Raw genomic sequence first — 24,957 nt, forward strand, 5'->3', positions numbered from 1 at the left:
AATTGACATGATCTTCTCCTCCAGTCAGTGGGTACTGGATGTCTGCAGAGGGGATGGATGCTTCAGATTCCAAGGGGAGACTGCTGCTGCTAGACAGTTTACTGAGGGGTATGCAGAGAGGCTTCTGTAGACAGGGTGATCCAGTGAGCCTAGCTAAGGCCAGGCAGCCCTCCAAGCCATGTGTATGCACTAAGTCGCTTCAGTTGTGTCCGACTCTTTCCAACCCCATGGACTGTAGCCCACCAGGCTCCTCTGTCCATGGGATTCTCCAGGCAAGAATACTGGAGTGGCCACCAAGCCATGAACCATTGCAAACCTGCTCCTGCCCTCTGGCTGGCCATCTCCCTCCCCGTGAGTGTGCAGCATTCACTTGGCCTTTGTAAGCAGACATTGCCGCCAGAGCAGATTCCTGCCTTCCCTTTATAAGCCAAGTCCATCAAACTGTTTAGTAGTGCCCACCCCTTGCCCATTCTACATCCACTCTTCAGATCTGTGACTCTTGTCAAATCATGGGGTGGCTCTGATGCTGCCAATCTCTTTGGAAGAATGGTCTAAATAGCCCTTGGTTTTTCAATTCCAGGCTGAGAAGCAAGAAACTTCAGGGGAAAGAAAAAAGATGATAGGAAAAACACACATACAAGCTCATGAGGCTTACAAATTATTTTAACATGAAAAACACCAGCCAGATCCAGCTGACACAAGGTACTCAGCCTGGCTCTGTAGGGTGGACAGGGGACAGGGCACAGTTCTGGGGTCAGAGAAATCACAGGTTCAAATCACTGCCCCCTTTTGAACCTCAGTTTCCTTATTTGAAAAGCAAAAATAGTAAAACCCAAGCCACAAAGCTTTGGGTAAGGTCAAGATACAGCATGTAGTTGATCTTGTGTTTTCCCCTATTATATGGAAAGGGCATAACAAAACACAGAAGAACAGGAATGCTGAATGCTGCAGAGACTGAGGAGCCTCCTTTGGTTATGGACCCCACCCGGGTACACTAAAAAAGCACTGTCTTTAGCACTCTGACCTCCTGCCTTCTGCTGAAGGGGACCAAGCAGCCTTCAGCTCAGATGTATCATGTGGGACTCTCTGAGCCACAGGCGGAGAGGAGAGCTCTCCCCACAGTGTGCAAGGCCCACAAGGAGGTAGGGTCCAAACTTCTGTGAGATCTATCAGATCGAGTCATGTCCAGCACAGACCTCTGCAATATGTGAGAACTGCAGAACTCCTCAGAGCCACTTCAACAGGGGAAACGACCTCAAGTTTTTTTTGATGGGTAATATAGGCAAGACGAGATATAATAAAATAGAATCTGTTAGACTAAAGCCAAAAGTAAGTTATCTTCTTTACGCAGATTAAAAAGTTTACAATGTCAGTGAAACTCAGTTTTCCTCCTTTGATCTCCCCTGGCTAGAGACTGGTATCTTACTGTTTCCTTTGAACTGGGCCAAACTCACATTTTCTTTTCACTTTGAGGATGGAGCAACAGAAGGTGGATACATGATAAGAGGAAGGCTACTCATTTGATTCATGTGAGAGCAAAGCAGACCAGACCAGGAGGAGGGAATTTGAGAATGGTAATTTTGAGGATGAAGTGTAACTGTTTCTTGGTTGTATGATTACACAGTAACAATAAAACAAAACAAAATCTTGAGACTCTTAACACGCTCCTATACCTTATTATTTTTTTGTGAGACACAAGGAGAAAGAAGCAGGAGTTTCTAAGATCTAAAAATTCAGCTTTTCTCAAAACTCTATAGGCAGGAATGCAGCCGGTTCCAATCACAGTGAACTGAAACAGCAACAGGGGCCGGAGGTGCAGAAAGCAAACTTATTTATAATAAACTTTTAAAGCAATGGCTTTTCGTTATATCAATAAAAGAAGCACATTATGTGACAAAACAAAACTGTAATGAAAAAATAACTTTTCCATCTAAGTATATAAAATATAGGAGAAGGTTGCAGTAAATAAGAATGAATATTTTTGATTTATTCAAAGTTTCAATCTAAAACCTCAATGGAATCTACCACCTTTATTACAAGGGGACTGATGTTTCCTGAACAGAAAGAAATAAAGGTCAAGAAAGATGGCACCGGACATTGGAGAGTGACCCAAACAGGCCAAGGGTGCAGAAGGTTTGGTCCAATAGATCACGGACAGGCTAAAAGCCACATTTTGTTGAGAAATAATGTCAGAACTGGCTAAAGAGTATAAACCTCTGTAAGAAAATTAAACATGGCAAACTCGATTGGGACTGTTTACTTCAAGTCAATAATGTCTTCATTCGAGAAAGCAGTGAGCTGAAAGGGGCAGCTGCCCCAGACGGGGCTGCCTTCTTGCTCGGCCACAGGGTCTGGGTCGGAGCTGGTCGACTGGTAATGCCCACTGGGATTGGCTTCGGAAGTGGAGGGACTTTCTAGGGAGCTCGATGTGATCCTAGAGGAGAAAAGTCACTGTGAACAGATCCTGGGGTGCACCATTGAGCTGGCTACTCTGTTTCCTGCTCCCCTAAATTGGAAAGCCTGTCTTTCCCACCCCCCACCATTGTGAGGGAGAGGTGGGCATGTAGCAGGAGTGATGCCCACCCCAACAGAACTTATGTTCTGCAGGCAGACTGTCCGATTCCCTGGCTTGTTATGGGTTTTAAAGGCCACTTATATGAGATACCTAGAATAGTCAAATTCATGGGGTCGGAAAGTACATTGGTAGATGCCAGGGGCTGGGGTAGGGGCATGGGGCGGGCAGATGGGGAATTAGTGGTTAATGGGGGCAGAGTTGCAGGTTAGGAATGTGAAACAAGCAGGAGACAGATGGTGGTGAATACAACCATGTGAATGTACTTGGTGCTGCTGAACTGTATAGGTAAATGTGGTTAAAAGGGTATGTTTTACATTATCTGACTTTTACCACCATTAAAAAAAGAAAAAAGGGAAAAAAGTAAGGTCAGTGGTGACACATACGTGTTTGTGAGGCAAACTGGGATAAACCCTCCCTGGCTCCCCGTGGCCTGAGGACAAGGCTGAAACACCTGAGCACAGGCCCACAGGCCCCTCCCTGCTGACCCCTCTGGCCTCCTCCCAGCGCATCATTGCCCTCTATTTTCTCCCGTACTCAGGATGTTCATACTCTTGACACCTGCAAAGCCAGTTTGACCAAATTCAGGGAGTTCCTCCGTTCACCAAAGACTCACATAGCCTGTAAAAGCCCGTGATCCAGCCTCTGGTTGTTCTTGACCTCACCTCCTGTGAGGTCAGCTCAAGCTGACCCACTCACTTCCTTCTCTCTTCAGGGCTTTTGCCCCTGCTGGTTCTGCTGCTAGAAGGGCTGTTCCCCCAGCTCCTTCTCATTCAGAGCTCAGCTCCATGCCACTTCCTCCAAGAAGCCTTCCTTGACTCCTAGCCCCCACCTCAAGTAGACCTTCTATCCACCCCACCCCCATCACTTTGTTTTAAACTTCCTTGCAGTTCTGGTCACTAATGGAAGTGATAGCAATTGCTTACTTGTTCACAGGTTTATTGTCTGTTTCTCCACACTAAAATGTAAAGTCCATGAGGGCAGGGGCCTGGTCACATGGTAGGAGCTCAGCGAAAGTGTTGGATTAAAGCCTGAATGAGTGCCTTCCTCTCTGGTTCAGGCTAACAGTTGCTTGATTTATGAGACTTGGCTCAGCCTTTCCTGATGTTTGGGACCCCCCCCACCCATCCCAAGCGTGGAATGGATGGCACACCTCATTCTTCTGTATCACCTGCTGCCCTGGAATGCTATAATTCTCTATAATTCTGGGGAAGGCTGGCCTTCCCCACCAGCCTGTGAGCCCCTGAAGTTCAGCTCCATGTCCCCAGCTCAGTGCCAGGTGCTCTAAGAATGTGTGTTGCACGAATGAATGGAACCTGGACACATGCCCCCTTGGCCTCCACAGAGAAGCAGGCAAGGTGTTTTATGAGGGACACAGAGAACCTCAGGGGACAAATCAGTGGGATTCAACAAATATTCATAGATGTGTAATACTGAATGGCCATCCAGAAAGGATCCACCAGAAGTACTGGAGAGCACTTTTGTTTTAAAAAAGTCTCTGTCAATTTGGTGAGCAAAAGAAGTCTCAGTGTATTTCAGTGTGCATTTGTTGGGTTGCTAGTGAGGTTGCCCCTTTTCCTGGGCCCCTTCCTGGCAGGCTGTGCTCTCTGGGGGTCCTCAGAGAAGAGCTGGCCGCTGACCCTCTGCTGCGGCTGGCCCACACACTGTCACTCAGCAGAAGGGGCCTTGTGGCTGTCTTGTGACTTGAGGGGCCACCACCCTGAGCAGGGGCTACAACCCTCTTTACCTGTCACTGCTAGTGGACCGCACTGTCCCTGGCTTGGGGCCTTCTTGGTTTTCTTCCAGCCGCTTCCTGGCCTTTGACTTGGGCTTCGGTGCTCCTTCTGACCTGGATCCACTGTCATCAGATAGGCCTGGATGGCAGGGGAGAATCACAGGTCAGAGCATCATTACCATTGGACTGCCAAGAGACAGGAAATGCCCTTTTTCTCCTGGTTGGGTGTTGGTACATTACGGGGATGGAGGCAGGAAGAACGATGATAGAAGTCTGTATTTTTAAATAATTGATTTTCTTGTTGAGTTGTTGGTAGAAGGTCTTTTGTTTCTGATTAGAATGAATATATGTATTGGGAAAAAATGACTCAGAATAATTTAATGAAGGAAAAAAAATCTACAGTCCTACCACTGGAAATTGTAATTAGCCAACTCAGAGGTACAATTTCTGAAAAGCACAGTGGTTTATAAAACAGTAGTTGGCAAGATCAAGCTTTCTTAGGGAATAATGGGTTAAAAATAGCAATACATACATTTGAAAAGCTCAGTGAAAGGGACCAACTTCAAGAGCCAACCGATTTTGCCAATGTCAAGGCTGCCCTGTCAGGGGGTCTGAGTCCCCTTCTCCAGTCGGTCAGGAAACGTGACCGGAGGACAGGTGTGTGTCCTTGTAGTTTTATGCCATGCAGATGCCAATTCAAGCTTTAAACCAGTTCTTATTGGTTCGCCATAATGCCTCCATTTTTCCTCATTGTTTTCACAACTCTGAACAAAACCTTTACAACAGTCTAGCCTCTTCACGATGATCACGATGCTCTTTGTGTCTCTGGTCTGGTCTCTCACCTGTGAGCTGAGAGGAGGGCATAGCAGAGACCTGCCATTGCTCCCATCCCCACAGACCTGCCCCCTGGCCCAGGGGCTTCGAGAAGGGATGACTGAACTGCACCACATATATGCAAAAAAGGGAACAAAAATATGCAGAAAATCCCAGACAGATTTACATTTTGGATATACAAGTATGAAATGTTATCTGAGAGCTGCAGGCTATAAGCCCTTCTAGACACTTTCCTAGGATGATACGTATTTAGATTCAGTTCAGTTCAGTTGCTCAGTCATGTCCGACTCTTTGCAACCACATGAATCACAGCACGCCAGGCCTCCCTGTCCATCACCAACTCCTGGAGTTCATTCAAACCCACCTCTATCGAGTCGGTGATGCTGTCCAGCCATCTCATTCTCTGTCATCCCCTTCTCCTCCTGCCCCCAATCCCTCCCAGCATCAGAGTCTTTTCCAGTGAGTCAACTCTTCGCATGAGGTGGCCAAAGTATTGGAGCTTCAGCTTTAGCATCAGTCCTTCCAATGAACACCCAGGACTGATCTCCTTTAGAATGGACTGGTTGGATCTCCTTGCAGTCCAAGGGACTCTCAAGAGTCTTCTCCAACACCACAGTTCAAAAGCTATAAGTCCTTCTAGACACTTTCCTAGGATAATACGTATTTAGATTACTTATATTTAAAAAATTGTTATCAGACTAGACAGACTGTTTTACAAACTGCCTCCCCGCCTGCCCTTCATATGGTTTGTGCACTTTCTATACCAATAAATCTAGATTGACACATCATTGTTGTTGGGTAGACTGTACAGTATTCCTTGGTGTGGGTACAAATTTATAATTTCTTTATAATCCCTTATGATAGGGCTCTTTGCATTTGAGGATAATTAATATCCACAAATGGGCTTCCCAAGTGGCATAGTGGTAAAGAATCTCCCCTGCCAACGCAGGAGACGCAGGTTTAATCCCTGGGTTGGGAAGATCCCCTGGGGGAGGAAACGGCAGCCTGCTCCAGTATTCCATGGACACAAGAGCCTGGTGGGCTACAGTCCATGGGGTCACAAAGAGTCAGACATGACTAAGCACAACCAATACGCGCAGATAAAATCAGCGGGTATCTTTACAAACATCACAAACACGAGAATGGACAGCCATTACCCAGCAGCTCCCTGCGGGTCCTGCTTGCTATTTCTTTGATCTCCATGCGGGACAGGGACAAGGAGTGAGTGACAGGAATGGCTGCGATGCCGATGCCGATGGAGGTGGGTGGGGTGATGACCTTGGAGACTAAGGGCGATTTCAGAGGTCGCTCGATGCTTCTGCCCACCAGGTTTCTGAGTGGAATCTTGTACAGATTTTTGGACTGAATTTCACCTGAAATAAGGGTTCAAAAAGAACGTTAGAACTTTAAGAAGAGCTCATGTTATTCATGAGAGAATATTTCCTGGTTCCTCAACATAATTAGCATGAAAGAAGAATTTATGTCACAGGCTGACCCCCCCGCCCCCGCCACCAAGTTTCATTAGGGGCAATAAAGTGGTGGCACCCACCAGCTCTGTCTTCTAACAGCACCCTGTTCATGGGTAAACGGGACAAAACGCACCCACTCCTGGTTATGCGTGGACAGGAGGAAGGAGGTGACAAGAAAGGCACAGCTGTCCTGCTCGGGAGCGCCGAGCTCTCCTGGCAGCGAGCCATAAAGACGACTCATGTGGTGAGAAGTTAGGAAAAGCGCGAGGCAGTAACCACAGCAAAGTCTGTGGGGTTCAAGGGCGAAGCCAGATGGAGTGAAAGCTGGGTGCTGAGTAATATGTGGGTTTTATGATGATATCCTTTTAGCTATGAAATTCTATTATATCCTTAACATTCCTAAAGGGAAGATAACTTGCTGAGGCCAACTGCAGTCTCTCTAACCCTCAACTTCCTTCTCTCCTTTGAAACAAGTGTTTTCATAATGGGAACTGTTTGGGGGCGGGGTTTATCACAAGGTTTCTTAAGAATGCAACCACACTGCAAGTTTTTTTGTGGCTTCAAATAGTGGGTTCCTTCAGCAGTAATCACGTGTCAGTATTTGACAATGAACTACAGGGGCTTCCCTGGTGGCTCAGACAGCAAAGAATCTGCCTGCAATGTAGGAGACTTGGGTTCAATCCCTCGGTTGGGAAGATTCCCTGGAGACAGGAATGGCAACCCACTCCAGTATTCTTGCCTGGAGAATTCCATGGACAGAGAGGCCTGGCAGGCTATGGTCTATGGGGTTGCAAAGAGTTGGACATGACTAAGCTACTAACACTTTCACCTTTCAGAGAAATCAGAACAGATAAAAAATATCTATCATAAGACAGTAAAAACTGGACTTCACCTTCCCCCAGGGAAGAAGGAAACACTGGAGTATCTCGGCCTGGGGGTGTCTGAGGAGAATTGTGGGCACTGGCCCCCTTGGAGCTACCTCCAGACGAGACCTCGTTCGCTGAAGCCGTTGCTGTGAAGTAGATATCTGACTGGAGAGAAAGAGAAGGCGTTACTGAGCTGTGTGGTTTTAAGGACCCTGCTCTCCCACCGGCCCTCCTGTCATCACTGCACAGACCCCCAGCTGTCCCCCAGGGTCTGAGGGGCAGGAAGGAGCCAGGGAGGCAGTTGCCAGCTCTGGGCTCAGAAGACTCCTGAGAGCTCAGTTCTCCTACTTCTTATCCACTTGTTGACACACATAGAGAAGAGTCAATTTCCCACACGCCTTCCACAAATACAGACACACACTTCCCTGAAAGGGAGCTTGGGCACCAGAGGTTAGAAATGGGGAAGGTTTGGAATCTAGTCAGGTCTGTGTCCCGGGTGGGGACGTGGGTCTTCACTCACGATTCAGCAAATACTCCAGCCCACCCGCGATGGGCTGGCTTTGCGGCAATGGTGCTGGTGTGTGGCTGGTAGTGGGCGGCTCCTGTGGACTCAGGGTGCTGAGTTTCAGGGGTCTTGCAAACTGGCTGCTAAACACAGCCACTATTCAACTTAAATTGTATTAAAAAAACAAAGGAACTAAATATAAAAATTCAACCATTCCTCATTATTTTACTACATTGATAATTCTCCATGCTCTTGAGGTAATTTGTACAAACAGTGTGTGTGTGTGGGGGGATTGTGTAACAGTGGCTCCTCATGCTGTGCGCTGAGGCGTCACACAGGAAGCTTGAGATCAGTCATGGTGGGGCTATTTACACTGTGGAAATCGGCAAATGCTATAAATCAGAGGTTGATTCATTGTTCTGTTGATGGTCTGGACTTAAAGTGATGGCGAAAACATTAATAATGAAGATTAAAATTAAAAGTATGTTGTCCAGTGCTGAAATTGAAAGAAGTTTTAGTTTAATGATTTGTATGAGGGTGAAAAACAGTTTAACAGATCACATGTCAGATTTAATGACAACAAACTTGGAAAAAGAATGAACAGGTTGAGATATAATTTCAACTATAAAACTGTGGTTGAACTGCAGCCAGGGGTTGGCCATGGATAAAGGAAAATCAGTGAAAATTAAGAGTGGGACACAACTGAGTGACAAATTCTTGCTTCTTCTTGGTGAAAACAAAAGTGTTTTATGAGAGCCAATTGGCTAAATGGACTTTGAGATAAAAAGCACTGTATATTTTATTATTAGTTATAAATTGTAAGCTATTTATATTTTCATAATCAGTAAAATTTAAAATTTTTAAAAATTTTTAATCAGAGGCTTGATCGACAATGCTGTGTTGGTCTCTGCAGTACAACAGTGTGAGTCGGCTATAGGCACACACATCCCCTCCCTCTTGAGCCTTCCTCCCAACCCTCCCCCATCACACCCCTCTAGGCCGCCACAGAGCACCAGGCTGGGCTCCCTGTGTCACACAGCAACTTCCCACCAGCTCTCTGTTTGACACATGGTAATGTATGTATTTCAGTGCTACTCTCAGTTCACCCCACCCTCACCTTCCTCTGCTGTTACACAAGTCTGTTCTCTGTGTCTGCACCCCTACTCCTGCTCGGCAAATAGGTTCATTAGTTCCATTTTTCTAGATTCCATATATAGGTGTTAATACACAATATTATCAGTAAAATTTATAATCAACTGATGTCCATATATATATATATGTAATGTGTGTATCACGCATACCCATTTTCCAAACAGTTCGTGGTTACACACTTACCAGCACTCTACTGGCACTGCTGCTAAGTCGCGTCAGTCGTGTCCGACTCCGTGCGACCCCACAGACGGCAGCCCACCAGGCTCCCCCGTCCCTGGGATTCTCCAGGCAAGAACACTAGAGTGGTTGCCATTTCCTTCTCCAATGTGTGAAAGTGAAAAGTGAAAGTGAAGTCGCTCAGTCGTGTCCGACCCTTAGCGACGCCATGGACTGCAGCCCACCAGGCTCCTCCGTCCATGGGACTTTCCAGGCCAGAGCCCTGGAGTGGGTGCCATCGCCTTCTCCACTACTGGCACCGTGTTAGCGTATAAGATGCTAGGGTCTGTCCTCACAGAACTGTCAGTGTGGGGGTGGGGAGTACGCAGTCTCCCACCACCAAATGTGATGCACGTTAGGATGGAGCACTGGCTAGCCTGGCAAGGCCACGGAGAGGGTGTGGGGCTGACCTGGAGGAGGGAGCCAGAACAGGACCCTGTGGGTTATGCACCTGTGGTAGAAGACGCCTGGGAAGACCTTTGCTCCTGCATCCCTCGGTTTTGCTCACATTGTCACTAGGCATGAATCCGTCCATCAGTCACAGCATGCAGGACACAAGTTCAAACTGAAGACAGACAGCAGCAAAGGAAGAAAGCACTACCTCAAGCCCTTAACGGCTCTAGCCTCGGACTGTGCTTCTATGACCAGCAGCCCAGGCTCACATGGAGGATTTCTGTTTTCGGCTGAGCGCTGCGCCCCTGCTACCACCAGCAGCAATGACTCTGAGCACTAAGGAGGGGTGTTTTGCAGCCCAAGGTGTTTTGAACCCACACAGGGAAACTCAACCCAGGAATGTTTCCAGCTTTCTCATTTCAACACACGTGTGCTGTTGTCATCATCAGTCTCGCCACGAATGTATCCTCGCCCGCCTGAGACCTCGTGGTGCTAGGGGCACCCGAAGCCCCTCAGACAGAAATAAACCCCAGATCTACTCACCCTGGAGGCCACGAGCTGTAGCTGAGGCACGACGGCTGTGTGGACCAGGTTCCCGTTCACCACCAGGCGGATCTCCATGGAGTCGGTGGTGAAGGCCAGCAGGTAGGGGAACGCACAGACTGCAAGGCAACGGGACGTCAGCGCCCAGCCCAGGCTGCGGCTGGGGAGCTGCTGGGACCCTCTCACACCCACCTTGCTTCTCTGGCGGTGCCCAGCTCTCCCCTTCCTCCGCTGCATCTCTTCCTTTGGGGGTACGTGTCCCCTAGTTCTAGGAGAGCCTTTCTCAGCTGCCGAGCGCCTGCCCGTGGAGGAGTGCACTGTCCCAGCTTCTCCCATGTTCCTCCCCCACTGCAGTCCCCCACCTGATCTTCGGGCACACTGCCCATCCGGGTCCCCAAGACCTTCCCACTGTGGTCCAGACACGCCCTCTCCTGCCCACATGCCTTCTGCCCAGGAACCTGGCTTTTACTCCTTCATTCCCTGTCCCTGAGTCGCCCTCCCCTACGCTCCTCCTGTCTGTGTGTCCGGGCAAGGGCTGCATCCTGTTCCTGCTCTCCTAGTTTCACCTGTGACTCTTCCTACAGCTCCCACACCTCTAGCCTTGATCTGTCCAGTGGGCCCCCAGTGCTGTGGCTCAGACCTGAGACCCATTTCTAACCCTCCCCTCTCTGTCTTACCATAACTAACCTGCACCTGAGCCAAACCGGTCCTCTCAGAACCTGGCTCTATCCCTCTGCTCTTCAGTTAAAACTCTATCACGTTTACCTGTCAACAAATGCTTCTACTTTGAGGACAACAATGTTAATACATGTGGCTCTGATCTGACTCTCGCCAGGCAGATTGCCCAGCAGTGGATCCTGAACCACAGAAACGAAGCACCACCACACACATCCTGATGTTTCAGTGGCAGGTCAAGTACCAGAGTTTCTGTGACTCTAGACTTTCAAGTTTCAGAATGTGTAAGAAGGCTGCTGAATGCATTGTGCTTCTCTCCCAAGTTAGTCAGAGGTTCAAGGATGGAATCTTTCTAAATTCTCATATTTTAGAAGTCAGAAAGCGAGGCCCAGAAATGAAAGGTACTGTAAGATACCCAAGCACTGAAAACTGATATATAATTGCTCGCAAAGGCTCACATCCTCAGGCACTGAGGAGACCTGGGAGGAACAATGGGAGACAACAGTCCCCAGAGGGGAGCAAAATGAAAAACAGCTAAAGAAGAAGAAGACTGTTTGTACTCATTATACTCAGAGAATTCATGGAAGATTTAGCGGTAAGCCAGAGCTTATACTGGATGGAACAGTTCAGATGTGTCTTTCTGGGGGAAGACCATGATGACAAAAGGTTTCCTTACCAATCGCACAGGGAGCCTGGTTCCAACAGAACTGGAAATCTGATGCAGAGGGTTGAACCAAAAAAGAGCCACCATTAAACGGGCAAACCTTTTTGTAGATGCAACTGTCTGCAATGAAACAACAGCGACTTATTTTTGTTAGAGATGACACTCAGGCAACTGTAATCAGATAAATGAGACACAGGCCACAAAAAAAGCATCCTATCTACCTGTTCTTTCTGAAAGCCAGCACAACCACTGCCATGCTGCCAGATTCTCAGGGGCAGGAGGCAGTCAGAGCCAGAGTAGTATTTCTGCCACATGTCGTTATAGCTGCCATTTTTGGAGAATTTACTATGTGCCAAGTGCCGAGCTTTAAAACATTTTTCCCTTTAACCTGTACAAACTTATGAAGTAGATGCTATTATTACGCTCATTTTGCAGATGAGAGAATCAAGGCAAGGGGCAGTGAAGTAGCTTGTCCATGGCCTCACAAGTCCTGCATGGGGGACAGTACTGGTTGGTCTGCAGACAAGACGGGGCACTTGATGGCACCCCTGGATGGAGGAAGCTCTCCTACAGGGGATCATTCCCCGAACCTCACTCAGCAGAACACGTGTGGTGGAACCCATACATTCCCTGCAACATTTTATAATGAAAACTTGAAGCCATATGCCTGTATCAACTTCGTGAGCCTGAGACAGCATTAGAGTAAGGCCAGGTTAATTCAATTATCTGATTCTTGCCTGCTCTGAGCTCTAAACACAAGTCCAGGTGGTTCAGACCCTCGTAGAGTGAAAAAGTTCACCAAGAAACCAGTTCAGTTGCTCAGTCGTGTCCAGCTCTTTGTGATCCCATGGACTGCAGCATGCCAGGCCTCCCTGTCCATCACCAACTCCTGGAGCTTGCTCAAACTCATATCCGTCCAGTCAGTGATGCCATCCATCTCATCCTCTGTCGTCCCCTTCTCCTCCTGCCTTCAATCTTTCCCAGCACCAGGGTCTTTTCAAATGAGTCAGTTTGTCGCACCAGGTGGCCAAACTACTGGAGTTTCAGCTTCAGCATCAGTCCTTCCAATGAATATTCAGGACTCATTTCCTTTAGGATAGACTGGTTCGATCTCCTTGCACTTCGAGGGACTCTCAAGAGTCTTCTCCAACACCACAGTTCAAAAGATCAGTTCTTTAGCTCTCAGCTTTATGGTCCAACTCTCACATCCACACAAACAGAAAAACAAAGGCCCCTTTTATTCCAAAAGCCTGCCATGTTTTAGCCATGCAAACTAGTTTTAAAATTATTTTCAAAAACAGCTTTACTGAGATATAATTTATGCACCATAAACTCATCCATTTTAAGCATTCAAGTCAATGAACAGTAATCTGTTTATAGAGTTGAATAACATCACCACAATCTGATTTGATAACATTTTCATCACCCTAATGAGAAACCTCAGGCCCATGAAGCAGTCTCTCCCCGTTCCTAGTGACAGAATTGACAGCTGTGGCCCCTCTGTGAGAGGGGAGAGGTCACAGAGCCAGAGCTGCTGTGGAGGCCTGCAGTGTGGGGCCAGGCTGGGGCAGTGGCCGTGGCCATCTGAAGCCCTGCCTGTCTATCCCTTTTGGAGCATCCTGCAGGGCTTAGGCGGAGAAGGCAATGGCAAGCCACTCCAGTACTCTTGCCTAGAAAATCGCACGGATGGAGGAGCCTGGTGGGCTGCAGTCCGTGGGGTCGCTAAGGGTTGGACACGACTGAGCGACTTCACTGTCACTTTTCACTTTCACACATTGGAGAAGGAAATGGCAACCCACTCCAGTGTTCTTGCCTGGAGAATCCCAGGGACGGGGGAGCCTGGTAGGCTTCCGTCTATGGGGTCACACAGAGTCGGACACGACTGAAGTGACTTAGCAGCAGCAGCAGGGCTTAGGGGCTCCTTTGATGCGACCCATGTGCCTTATAAAGCAGTTTCCTTATGCTGTTTTATCATTGTTCTTCTAACAGAGTGAGTTATTGGGACAGAAATTCTTATCAGGGTTAGTTTTTGTTTTTGCTACAGTGGACTCAGTAGGGGAGGAAAAGAAACCTCACTCTCAAAGAAAGACCTTGCTCCTGAGAAAACAAGTGCCCACAAACGATGCCCAGGTCTCCCAGCAGCGCCCCCGACCTGCTGTGCCCACCCGAGGTCGGCTCACCCCTCTCCCCTCTTATTTTCCCTTCTCCAGCGGATCTTTCCCAACAGCCTTATGCAAGCTGTTTATTCCACGTTTTAGAAAACAAAACCCTTTGCCCTCTCTTCCTCCTCTAGTTGCTGCAACCTTCCTTACTCTTTTCCCTTAAAGCAAAATTCTTTGAAAGGCTTGTCTGGACTCCCCAGCTCCACTTCCTCTTTCCCAAGCTCTCCTGACCTGTGCAATCAGGCTTTTGTCTCAGCCCCTGCCTGCCTCAGAGAGGGTCTTGCAGGCCTGGAGTAGGTGACTAGACTGCAGTCCAGAGGTCCTGTCTCCCCTTTTTCCAACGAGATCTGCCCCAGGGAAGCAGAGGGGTCTCCCTCCCAGTGACAAGAGCTGGTGGTCTCAGACCAGCAGGTCTCTAATTCAAAAAAGAAGCAAAGTGTTTCCTGAACTCCAGAGCTTGCAGCCCGTTCACACCCATGCATGGGCACCCATGCGTGGCTGGCCCTAGAAAGGTGAGCTCACTGCATCCCTGGCAGTGCCTTCCACTGTTGTGTCTCCAGAGCCTGACATGGTCTGGCACAGAGCGGGCCGTCCCTTGTAGTTAAATGGGCCCTGAATGGGGATGCGGGGGACAGGAGTCTACGAAAGTCACTGCCCTGGAAGCAGCTCAGTCTATGACCTTCCATCCTTTGACCTTCCGCATCCAGCTGGTGAAGAACAGTATGGAGATTTTAGTTTTAAAACATATTTCTCTGAAGAAAAGTCCCTTTCAGCATGTACAAACATTTTTAACTTATGTGAGAGAAAAAATTATGTAAAGAAAACTCTGGGTTGCTGGAAGTTATATTTTAGAAAGAAGCAGACTTATAAAAATCAGCTTCAAACTTGGGAAAAACAATCTCCTTCCACAGCTCCTGGCTGGAAAGGGCCTTTGCTGTGGGTGTCAGTGACCAAGTCAAGAACGTGGGCTGAGATGGGCAGACGGGTGTGCACTGTGTGGGGGGGGCGAGCTACAGAAGTCAGAGGGCCACTGGGGGACACCAGCTCATCCCCTGGATCCCCAGGCACCTGCCAACCTGCCGAGCGAAAGAGGGAGATGGAAACCAAAAGCCAGATGCCTGACCCAAAGCGACGGGAGGAAGTGGCGAGGTCTGGGGAGACTGAGTCAGGTCTGGGGACCCCCCTGGAATTGCCAAGGCCTGATCCACGTGAGGTCAGAGATCATCTTCTGATGGCTGGTGGGTCTGTGAGAACAGATATATGCTGATCAGATCCTGAGATGAAACCAGGGCCTGTAGCCAGGAGGTGATCAAAGCCCAAGGAGGTGGAACTTTTAAGGGGCTCCAGGAGCCAGAGGACCAGTGTGGGCCCCCCCCCTCCAATCCCACCCCCACCTCAGCACTGCCTGCTGACTCAGCCTCTAATTTTGTGCAGAGAGCTTGCCAGCCACATTGTCTCCACGCCCCCCTTTCATTCTGGGACTCACGTTCATGGTCTAAAACCTGCTCTCTTTCTGTTTTTCTTTACCACCTAAAATCACCCCCAGTTGAGCAGCTGGAAGAAAGAAGTATTTATATCAGTTTTTAAAGCCATAAGTTTTTCAAATAGGTTTTTCAATAAAGTAAAAACACCATACTTTAAAGAGATTAACATCTTATAGAAGTGGCCACACACAGCTGCCCTCCTACTCTGCTTGTCCTTGGAGACCTGGGGCAGAGGGTGACAGCAGCTGCAACAGCCTAGCCCTCCGAACACTGACAGCTGGGCAATGAGGATCCATGCTGGAGCACGTGGCTTGCTGCTGTCACCCTATGTGTGGCCCTTCTCATCAGATGGGCCATAAAGACCTGCTATTTTGAGGAGTGTTTTGACAGACCTGTGGATGAAATATCCTAAAAGAGCGATTTATTGGTGAAGTTCTTTGCTGATTCCCAATAAATCTCGAATTTTGAAAGAGGAAGTTTACCCAATAAATTTCTCTATGGAAAATTACCATTCTTACTAATCAAAGATTAATTAATCAATGTATCTGCCCCATGTGCTATCACCAGTATCACCACTCAAAACCTATACAATTCTAGGCTGAAAAAAAGGTTTTATTTAGTTAGACTGCATAGCCTGGGTCCAAGAAAATATCTCACTATCTTTAGCTTTAAAAAGATCCTTTAGCTTTTTGAAAAGCTGCAAATCCTTAAATCCTATTTGATATATTTGGTCTGCCTGAAACCCATCTGCCACCTGACCCAAACTAATCCAGCTGAGGCCAGGCATGCCAGGCTGAGACTGGTTCAATTACCATCTGAGAAATAGCAAAAAGGGGAAGAGTAACTGTTGGGGTACTGGAGTCAAGAGGCCCCAAATGTCAACAGAACCTGGGCTCTGCCGTTTGTAGCTGCACAATCTTGAGAAAGTCCGTTCACCGCTCAGATGCCTTATCTCCAGATGACAGACAGTAACAGAAACTTTTTTTTTTTTTGGGCTCCAAAATCACTGCAGATGGTGACTGCAGCATGAAATTAAAAGACGCTTGCTCCTTGGAAAAAAAGCTATGATCAACCTAGACAGCATATTAAAAAGCAGAGACATTACTTTGGTGACAAAGGTCCATCTAGTCAAAGCTATGGTTTTTCCAGTAGTCATGTATGGATGTCGGAGAAGGCAACGGCAAGCCACTCCAGTACTCTTGCCTAGAAAATCCCATGGATGGAGGAGCCTGGTAGGCTGCAGTCCGTGGGGTCGCTAAGGGTCGGACACGACTGAGCGACCTCACTTTCACTTTTCACTTTCACACATTGGAGAAGGAAATGGCAACCCACTCCAGTGTTCTTGCCTGGAGAATCCCAGGGAAGGGGGAGCCTGGTGGGCTGCCGTCTGTGGGGTCACACGGAGTCGGACACGACTGACGCGACTTAGCAGCAGCAGCAGCAGCATGTATGGATGTGAGAGTTGGACTATAAAGAAAGATGAGCAACGAAGAATTGATGCTTTTGAACTGTGGTGTTGGAGAAGACTCTTGAGAGTCCCCTGGACAGCAAGGCGATCAAACCAGTCAGTCCTAAAGGAAATCAGTCTTGAATATTCATTGGAAGGACTGATGCTGAAGCTGAAGCTCCAATCCTTTGGCCACCTAATGCGAAGAACTGACTCAGTAGAAACGACCCTGATGCTGGGAAAGATTGAAGGCAGGAGGAAAAGAGGACGACAGAGGATGAGATGGTTGGATGACACCACTGATGCAGTGGACATGAGTTTGAGTAAGCTCTGGGAGTTGGTGATGGACAGGGAAGCCTCGCGTGCTGCATGCAGTCCATGGGGTCGAAGAGTCAAACACGACTGAACAACTGAAATGAACTGAACAGAAACTGAGAAGTCAGTGGAACAGTGACTGGAGCTGATGGAGCCCAGCGCATGGCACATGGTAGGGGTTCCCTTGATGGAAGCCCCTGTCATCACTTCCATGTTCCAGAGACACCCCAAGATGACTGCTGTACCATCTCACTGAGAGGTCTGGGTATTGGGAGATCCAGGTGGGAAGGCAATTTTTAGCTGCTCCCTGGAGTGCAGTTAAGGATCTAGGAACAATGAGCCAGATAAATCTAAAGCTAAGTCCCTGTACATTGTCCAGAAAGAAAGAAAACAACAGTTCATTTTAGCAAGTGGCAATCAAAACACATCCCTTACTTACAGTTGTAACACAGGAGCAGACCAGCCTCCCCATCTTCGTACACATCAATAGCTGCAACGAAATTAACCTGCAATGAGAATGGGCAATGGTAGTGGGCAGGCTGGACACTGACACTAGAAAAGACTTCCTCAAGTTTCTGTAAACTCAGGCGCGACCACAGTCCATGGTGTGGACTTTCTCATCAACTTTTCAAACCCTTTAAGAAGCTCTATAGGGGAGAGCTCTCTCTGTTGGCAGACCTCCCATTTATACAGCAGACTCCAGTCCACAAAGCTTTTCTTGTGGGTTATTCCTTTCACTTCCACATCAACCTGGAAAGTAGATGGCATTGCTCCCATTTTACAGATGAGGAAAGCGAGGCTTAGAGAGGTGGAGTCGCTCTAGTCCCTCAGTGAGGAGGTGCCCCAGCCAGGATCTGCACCAGGTCCCTGGTTCTTTTCCAACCTCAACACCCTTGCACTTCAGCCACACTGCCTCCTGCCTCAAACACAGTCTCTAAATCTCCAGATCGCCATGTCTGCACTTCTTTTCTCCCTCTTTCACGTCTTTCATTTCCTGGGAGGCGGCTTGACACGATGCAGAGGGTGTTGGAAGCCCCAGCTCTGCGGCTTTGGTGAGCCCCGGTTTCTGCTTTTGAGAAGATGGTTCTCAAGTTTCAATCAAAACTCCGAGCCTCTAAAAGTCTCTTCTTTCGCTGCCTCACTTGTCTTCTCAGCCCTGTAGTCTGGCCTTCAGTACCACCAGGGACACTGCCCTCTCTTGAGCTCCAAGAAGGTTTCCTTCTCTCCAGACTGAAGGCCTCTGGCCATGGCTCATCTCTCCATCCACGTTTCTACAACCTCTGACAGGGGACAGCTCCTCCCTCTGGCTTCTCTCCCACTTCAGATTCTTCCATTTCTTGGCTCTTCTCTCATTTAGAAAAAGCCCTAGCTTGATAGCTTCGGATTTTACTCTGCTCAAAATCTCTAAATCTACAGCCTCAGGCACACATTCTGAGCTCCAGCTCAGGTTCCTAAGTCTTTTGTTCTCTCAAATGCAGTAGGTTGAGAACTCAAGGGGCTGGGTGGGGGAGCAGACAGGAGCAGGTCAGACAGCCCCCAGCTGCCAGTACCACTTGCTGCCTCTTGTTTGTGGTAAATGGCCCTCTGGCCCCAGGTCTCCATTTGCAAACTGGTGTAACAGTAATCCTGACACTGCTGGGTTGCCATGAAAATTCCATGAAACAAGGCAGACGTTGTTGCACAGGGCCTGACTCGTAATCAGCTCTCCATGGAGGTCTCACACGACCAGTTTCCTTTCAAGCCACCTCCTTTCTTTTAGCAGAGCTACCCCCAAAGTCTCGGAGGGATCCCTTTCTCACCCAAATCCAGAGCATCCTCTTCCTCAACTCACCCCTGCTGCACCCTGGGCTTGGCCCTGCCTCCCGGGCTCGGCTACTGTCTCCCTCTGGCTCCGCTCCCTCCAGCCCCTTCCAGCCTCTGGGCTGCCCCGCTTCCCACCCCAGGCCCTCTGCCCAGCTGGCCCTCACTGCTCTCACCCAAACGCAGCCTTCTCCTCTGAACAGTCTGGCATTGTGCGAGTCACCATTAAACACACAGAAATGAAAGGACAGGGTCTCACCCCTCAACAAAATGTCTGAAAAGCTTACAAGTACATAAAATAAGTTATAATGGAGCCCACACCATAACCATGAGTTGTGGAGGCTCTGTAGGGGTGGAAGACAGTGAGTCCTAGAGGTCAAGGGTGTTGATTCTGGGGTCAGAAGGACCTGGGAGTCAAATGCCAAATACTTGCTCCGCTGCTATGTGTTACAGCCTCTGTTTTAATTATCTGCAGGGCATGCACTGCCGTCTCAGGTTCGCTTGCTTGCTGGCACTCTCCTTCCTGCTGGGCTCTCAGCTCCATGAAGCAGAGGTCTTGCTCCACTCATGTGACCCCCTCAGTCCCTGGATCAGGACCTCAGTCAAGTACCAGGACCAGAGAGCATGCTACCTAGAGGCATGACCATGTAAATGAAATGCCAGCCCTGCCACCCGAAAGCAGTGGTCAGGGGTTTAACCTCATGGAACCTCAGGGTCTTCATCTGTAAAATGGGAGAGGCTAGAACATCTGCCTCTACGGGGGCTGAGGATTCCAGGGCACACAGGGCCTGGTAAAGCTCCATAAATGTCAGCTGCTGGCATGACTTGGCTCTGGAACCTGCACCACTGGGGCATATCACGGGAGGGAACAGCCCTTGGGCCCCTGGAGGGAACCCTCCCATCCCCAGCACTCTGACTTGAATCACTTCCTCCTTGGTGTCCCCAGACTTGTCAGTTAGATGACACTGATGTCAGCCAGTGGCTTCCAGCCCTTGTGGGTGCTGCTGTGTCTGCTCTGCACTTTCTGAGGGAGCGGCCAAGAATCACCGGCTGTGTAACCTGGACCTGCTCTCTACGGGGCTGTGGCTGCCACATGCTGGGTTTGAGGGCGCAGTCCTGGGAGGCAGGCAGTCAGTGCTCAAGTCCTGCCTCTGCTACTTACTGGCTAGATGGTTTGGGGTAAATAAGTGGCTTCTCCTTTCTGAGCCTCAGCCTCCTTTTCCACAGAAACCGGGGAGAGAATATCACCTGCCTCTTAGGGCCATGGGGCCGAAATTTGGGGTCAGTGACCACAGTGTAGACTTAATCACTCCCTCCTCAGGCCCTCAATCGCATTTCATCAGACCTTCATTAACACTGAGCATGGTGAGGCCCGGTTTACGCGTACATGTTATATGTACAGATGTTGGTACAGATGTTAGCTCCTGGGCGAGGGGCCTCAGAGAAGACATTCCTGTAGGACATTCCTGCAGGAGACATTCTTGACAAGGCGAGGACCTGAGAATTCACTGGGAGAGCTTTTAAAAGATACATATTCTGGGTTCTTGCTCCTGGACATCTTGATATATAGTAGGTCAGGGTAGGATAAAAACATTCACCTTTTATTTTTTACTTGATTGAAAATAGTTTAGCTTATTGCATTTTAAAATAATAAAAGTAATATATGGTGGTGGTGAAAATTTGAAACACAGACTTGTAACAAGTGAAAGAGGTTGGCACTGTGAGGTCAATGTCCAACCTTCCCGCATGATTCCAGGGTGAGCTCTCAATGAAGACCAGCTGGGATCTGGGCAGACAGTCAGGACAGGGACCTGGGCCCAGTGAATAAGCCAGAGACCCGGATCCTGTTACGTCCCTCCGGAGGAGGCCTCTGTTGGGAAAGGAGGCTGGAGCTGGCTGTTGGATCCAGGGCAGTACGTCAGAGTTGGCCTGTTGGTAGAACATACTTGGTGTTGACTTTCAGAAGGCTTCTCTGGTGCTTCCTAAACAGGTCCTCTCTCGAGCTAGGATTGTCTTGGACCCTGAGGTGGGTTTGAAGAATGCAACAGGAATGGAGGGGTCTTGGATGAGACGAGAGGAGGGGCGGGGGCAGGAAACCAGGCCAGCCTGGCCTGCATGGTGGCTCACGGAGGAGGTAGGCATTGAGGGCTGCTTGAGGCACTAATCGCCGGCGAGTCCAGGAGGGTCGGCCTCTCTCCTGCTCATCTGAGCTCAGAGCTTGTCCTGCAGGAATGTCTTGGTGAGAAGTAACCCTGTTTCTGCAGGCTGCTTCTACCGGTTCATTAGTTTGCTCATTTCTCTAGGGCTTATCTTTCCAACCAAACAGTAAATTCCACCCAAAGACGAGCCACTATCTCAGCACCTCTGACTGCTCAGCAAACATAGCCACTGAGGATTAATTCAGTGGGAATATACACACTGACCCACTCAGATCCTGGGGTAGTGCTTAACAACACAAAGATGTTTTTAAGTGTTTTTTCTTAGAGAAAAGCTTTGCATCTTTGTTTTACAAAGCATACTGAAGAAAAGACAGAAAATTTTGGAGGTTTCTCATACCTTCCAGCAAAATAAAGCACAGAAGTCATCAAAGAAAACTGCTTTTAACCCTTTCTTCCCTGGATCTTCATTAATCTTAACAGAAAAAAATCCACAGACACACTCATGAATTATCAAGGTATTAAATATAAGTAAATAACAATAATTTCCAGGAAAAGTGGGTTCAGTCTTAGGAAACTAGTTGCCAGGGAAGGATTGATTCAACAAAGATCTTTTAAACCATGCTTTTTCTGACTCCTATGGTTGGTTGTACAGATTGTATTTTTTAATTAAAAAGAATTTATTTATTCATTTGGCTGCACCGGGTCTTGGTTTTGGCACTCAAGATCTTCAGTCTTTTTGGTGGCACGCAGGATCTTTAATTGCAGTACGCGAACTCTGAGTTGCGGCTTGTGGGCTCTAGTTCCCTGACCAGGGATCGAACCCAGGACCCCCTTCATTGGAAGGGTAGAATCTTAGCCACTGGGCCACCAGGAAAGTCCCTGTCCAGAGTTTTGAAAACCAAGAAGGGGCAAGAACTTTTAAGGGCCAGATTGGGCCCTGAGTCCTCAGAAGTCAGTGGCAGGAAGAGATGAGAGGTTCCCAGTTGTCAGGATGGAGGGGACCCTCCTGGCTTTGCTAGGAAGAGTGTCAGGAGAGCTTCCTTCTTTGGGTCTATAGTAACATCACCTGGGGGAGACTTACAGTCTACTGATTCCCATTCAATACACCCAGGACTTCTGGTTTAACTGATCTGGGTGTGTCAGAGCACTGATCTGTTTAAAGCTTTCTGGGCAATTAGAGCCACAGTTGAGAAGCAGTGTGTACCAGTGGTTCCCAAATTTGCCCACATCACCTGGGGACCATCTAAAAATTCTAAAGCTCACATCACACCCAAGGCTGATGAAATTGTTGGGGGGTGGGACATAGGGCGTTGGTAGCTTTGAAGTTCCTTGATGACAGCAGATGAGTTTGGGTGCTACCAGTATCAGTTCAGTTCAGTTGCTCAGTCATGTCTGACTCTTTGAGACCCCATGAATCACAGCACACCAGGCCTCCCTGTCCATCACCAAATCCTGGAGTTCACACAAACTCATGTCCATCAAGTTGGTGATGCCATCCAGCCATCTCATTCTCTGTCATCCCCTTCTCCTCCTGCCCCGATCCTTCCCAGCATCAGACTCTTTTCCAGTGAGTCAGCTCGCCACATGAGGTGGCCAAAGTATTGGAGTTTCAGCTTTAGCATTAGTCCCTCCAATGAACACCCAGGATTGATCTCCTTTAGAATGGACTGGTTGGATCTCCTTGCAGTCCAAGGGACTCTCAAGAGTCTTCTCCAGCACCACCGTTCAAAAGCATCAATTCTTCGGCGATCAGCTTTCTTCACAGTCCAACTCTCACATCCATACATGACCACTGGAAAAACCATAGCCTTGACTAGATGGACCTTTGTTGGCAAAGTAATGTCTCTGCTTTTTAATATACTATCTAGGTTGGTCATAACTTTCCTTCCATGGAGTAAGCGGCTTTTAATTTCATGGCTGCAATCAGCATCCGCAGTGATTTTGGAGCCCAAAAAACTAAAGTCTGACACTGTTTCCACTGTTTCCCCATCTATTTCCCATGAAGTGATGGGACCAGATGCCATAATCTTTGTTTTCTGAATGTTGAGCTTCAAGCCAACCTTTTCACTCTCCTCTTTCACTTTCATCAAGAGGCTTTTTAGTTCCTCTTCACTCTCTGCCATAAGGGTGGTGTCATCTGCATATCTGAGGTTATTGATATTTCTCCCGGCAATCTTGATTCCAGCTCATGCTTCTTCCAGCCCAGCGTTCCTCATGATGTACTCTGCATATAAGTCAAATAAGCAGGGTGACAATATACAACCTTCCCGTACTCCTTGTCCTATTTGGAACCAGTCTGGTGTTCCATGTCCAGTTCTGACTGTTGCTTCCTGACCTGCATACAGGTTTCTCAAGAGGCAGGTCAGGTGGTCTGGGATTTCCATCTCTTGAAGAATTTTCCACAGTTTATTGTGATCGACACAGTTAAAGGCTTTGGCATAGTCAATGAAGCAGAAATAGATGTTTTTCTGGAACTCTCTTGCTTTCTCCATGATCCAGCGGATGTTGGCAATTTGATCTCTGGTGCCTCGGTCTTTTCTAAAACCTGCTTGAACATCTGGGAGTTCACTGTTCACATATTGCTGAAGCCTGGCTTGGAGAATTTTGAGCATGACTTTACTAGCGTGTGAGATGAGTGCCATTGTGCGGTAGTTTGAGCATTCTTTGGCATTGCCTTTCTTTGGGATTGGAATGAAGACTGACCTTTTCCAGTCCTGTGGCCACTGCTGAGTTTTCCAAATTCGCTGGCATATTGAGTGCAGCACTTTCACAGCATCATCTTTCAAGATTTGAAATAGCTCAACTGGAATTCCATCACCTCCACTAGCTTTGTTCGTAGTGATGCTTTTTAAGGCCCATTTGACTTCACATTCCAAGATGTCTGGCTCTAGGTCAGTGATCACGTTATCGTGATTATCTTGGTCGTGAAGATCTTTTTTGTACAGTTCTTCTGTGTATTCTTGCCACCTCTTCTTAATATCTTCTGTTTCTGTTAGGTCCATACCATTTCTGTCCTTTATCGAGCCCATCTTTGCATGAAATGTTCCCTTGGAATCTCTAATTTTCTTGAAGAGATCTCTTGTTTTTCCTAGTCTGTTGTTTTCCTCTATTTCTTTGCATTGATTGCTGAGGAAGGCTTTCTTATCTCTCCTTGCTATTCTTTGGAACTCTGCATTCAGATGCTTATATCTTTCCTTTTCTCCTTTGCTTTTCGCTTCTCTTCTTTTCACAGCTATTTGTAAGGCCTCCTCAGACAGCCATTTTGCTTTTTTGCATTTCTTTTCCATGGGGATGGTCTTGGTCCCTGTCTCCTGTACAATGTCACGAACCTCCGTCCAGAGTTCATCAGGCACTCTATCTATCAGATCTAGTCCCTTAAATCTATTCCTCACTTCCACTGTATAATCATAAGGGATTTGATTTAGGTCATATCTGAATGGTCTAGTGGTTTTCCCTACTTTCTTCAATTTCAGTCTGAATTTGGCAATAAGGAGTTCATGATCTGAGCCACAGTCAGCTCCTGGTCTTGTTTTTGCTAACTGTATAGAGCTTCTCTATCTTTGGCTGCAAAGAATATAATCAATCTGATTTCGGTGTTGACCATCTGGTGATGTTCACGTGTAGAGTCTTCTCTTGTGTTGTTGGAAGAGGGTGTTTGCTATGACCAGTGTGTTCTCTTGGCAAAACTCTTAGCCTTTGCCCTGCTTCATTCCGTGCTCCAAGGCCAAATTTGCCTGTTACTCCAGGTGCTTCCTGACTTCCTAATTTTGCATTCCAGTCCCCTATAATGAAAAGGACATCTTTTTTGGGTGTTAGTTCTAAAAGGTCTTGTAGGTCTTCATAGAACCATTCAACTTTGGCTTCTTCAGCAGTACTGGTTGGGGCATAGGCTTAGATTACTGTAATACTGAATGGTTTGCCTTGGAAACGAACAGAAATCATTCTGTCATTTTTGAGATTGCATCC

The 24,957-nt window shown here is 47.9% G+C and overlaps 1 protein-coding gene across 1 annotated transcript in view; it reads right to left on the reverse strand.

Moving 5' to 3' along the window:
* Nucleotides 1-2,151: 2,151 nt before the first annotated feature.
* Nucleotides 2,152-24,957, reverse strand: part of GARNL3 (GTPase activating Rap/RanGAP domain like 3) — a 168,585-nt gene continuing 145,779 nt past the window's right edge. Inside the window, exons 24-30 of the mRNA XM_055400212.2 lie at nucleotides 17,472-17,538; nucleotides 11,637-11,744; nucleotides 10,286-10,404; nucleotides 7,503-7,641; nucleotides 6,299-6,514; nucleotides 4,320-4,446; nucleotides 2,152-2,434 (exon numbers count right to left, since the gene is read on the reverse strand). Coding sequence (XP_055256187.2) covers nucleotides 2,257-2,434; nucleotides 4,320-4,446; nucleotides 6,299-6,514; nucleotides 7,503-7,641; nucleotides 10,286-10,404; nucleotides 11,637-11,744; nucleotides 17,472-17,538 — 954 coding nt within the window. The 3' untranslated portion in view covers nucleotides 2,152-2,256. The remainder of the gene's footprint in view (nucleotides 2,435-4,319; nucleotides 4,447-6,298; nucleotides 6,515-7,502; nucleotides 7,642-10,285; nucleotides 10,405-11,636; nucleotides 11,745-17,471; nucleotides 17,539-24,957) is intronic.

This window comes from Moschus berezovskii, chromosome 11, assembly GCF_049115385.1.
Source record: "Moschus berezovskii isolate FMDL1 chromosome 11, NW_MosBer_1.0, whole genome shotgun sequence".
NCBI lineage: Eukaryota > Metazoa > Chordata > Mammalia > Artiodactyla > Moschidae > Moschus > Moschus berezovskii.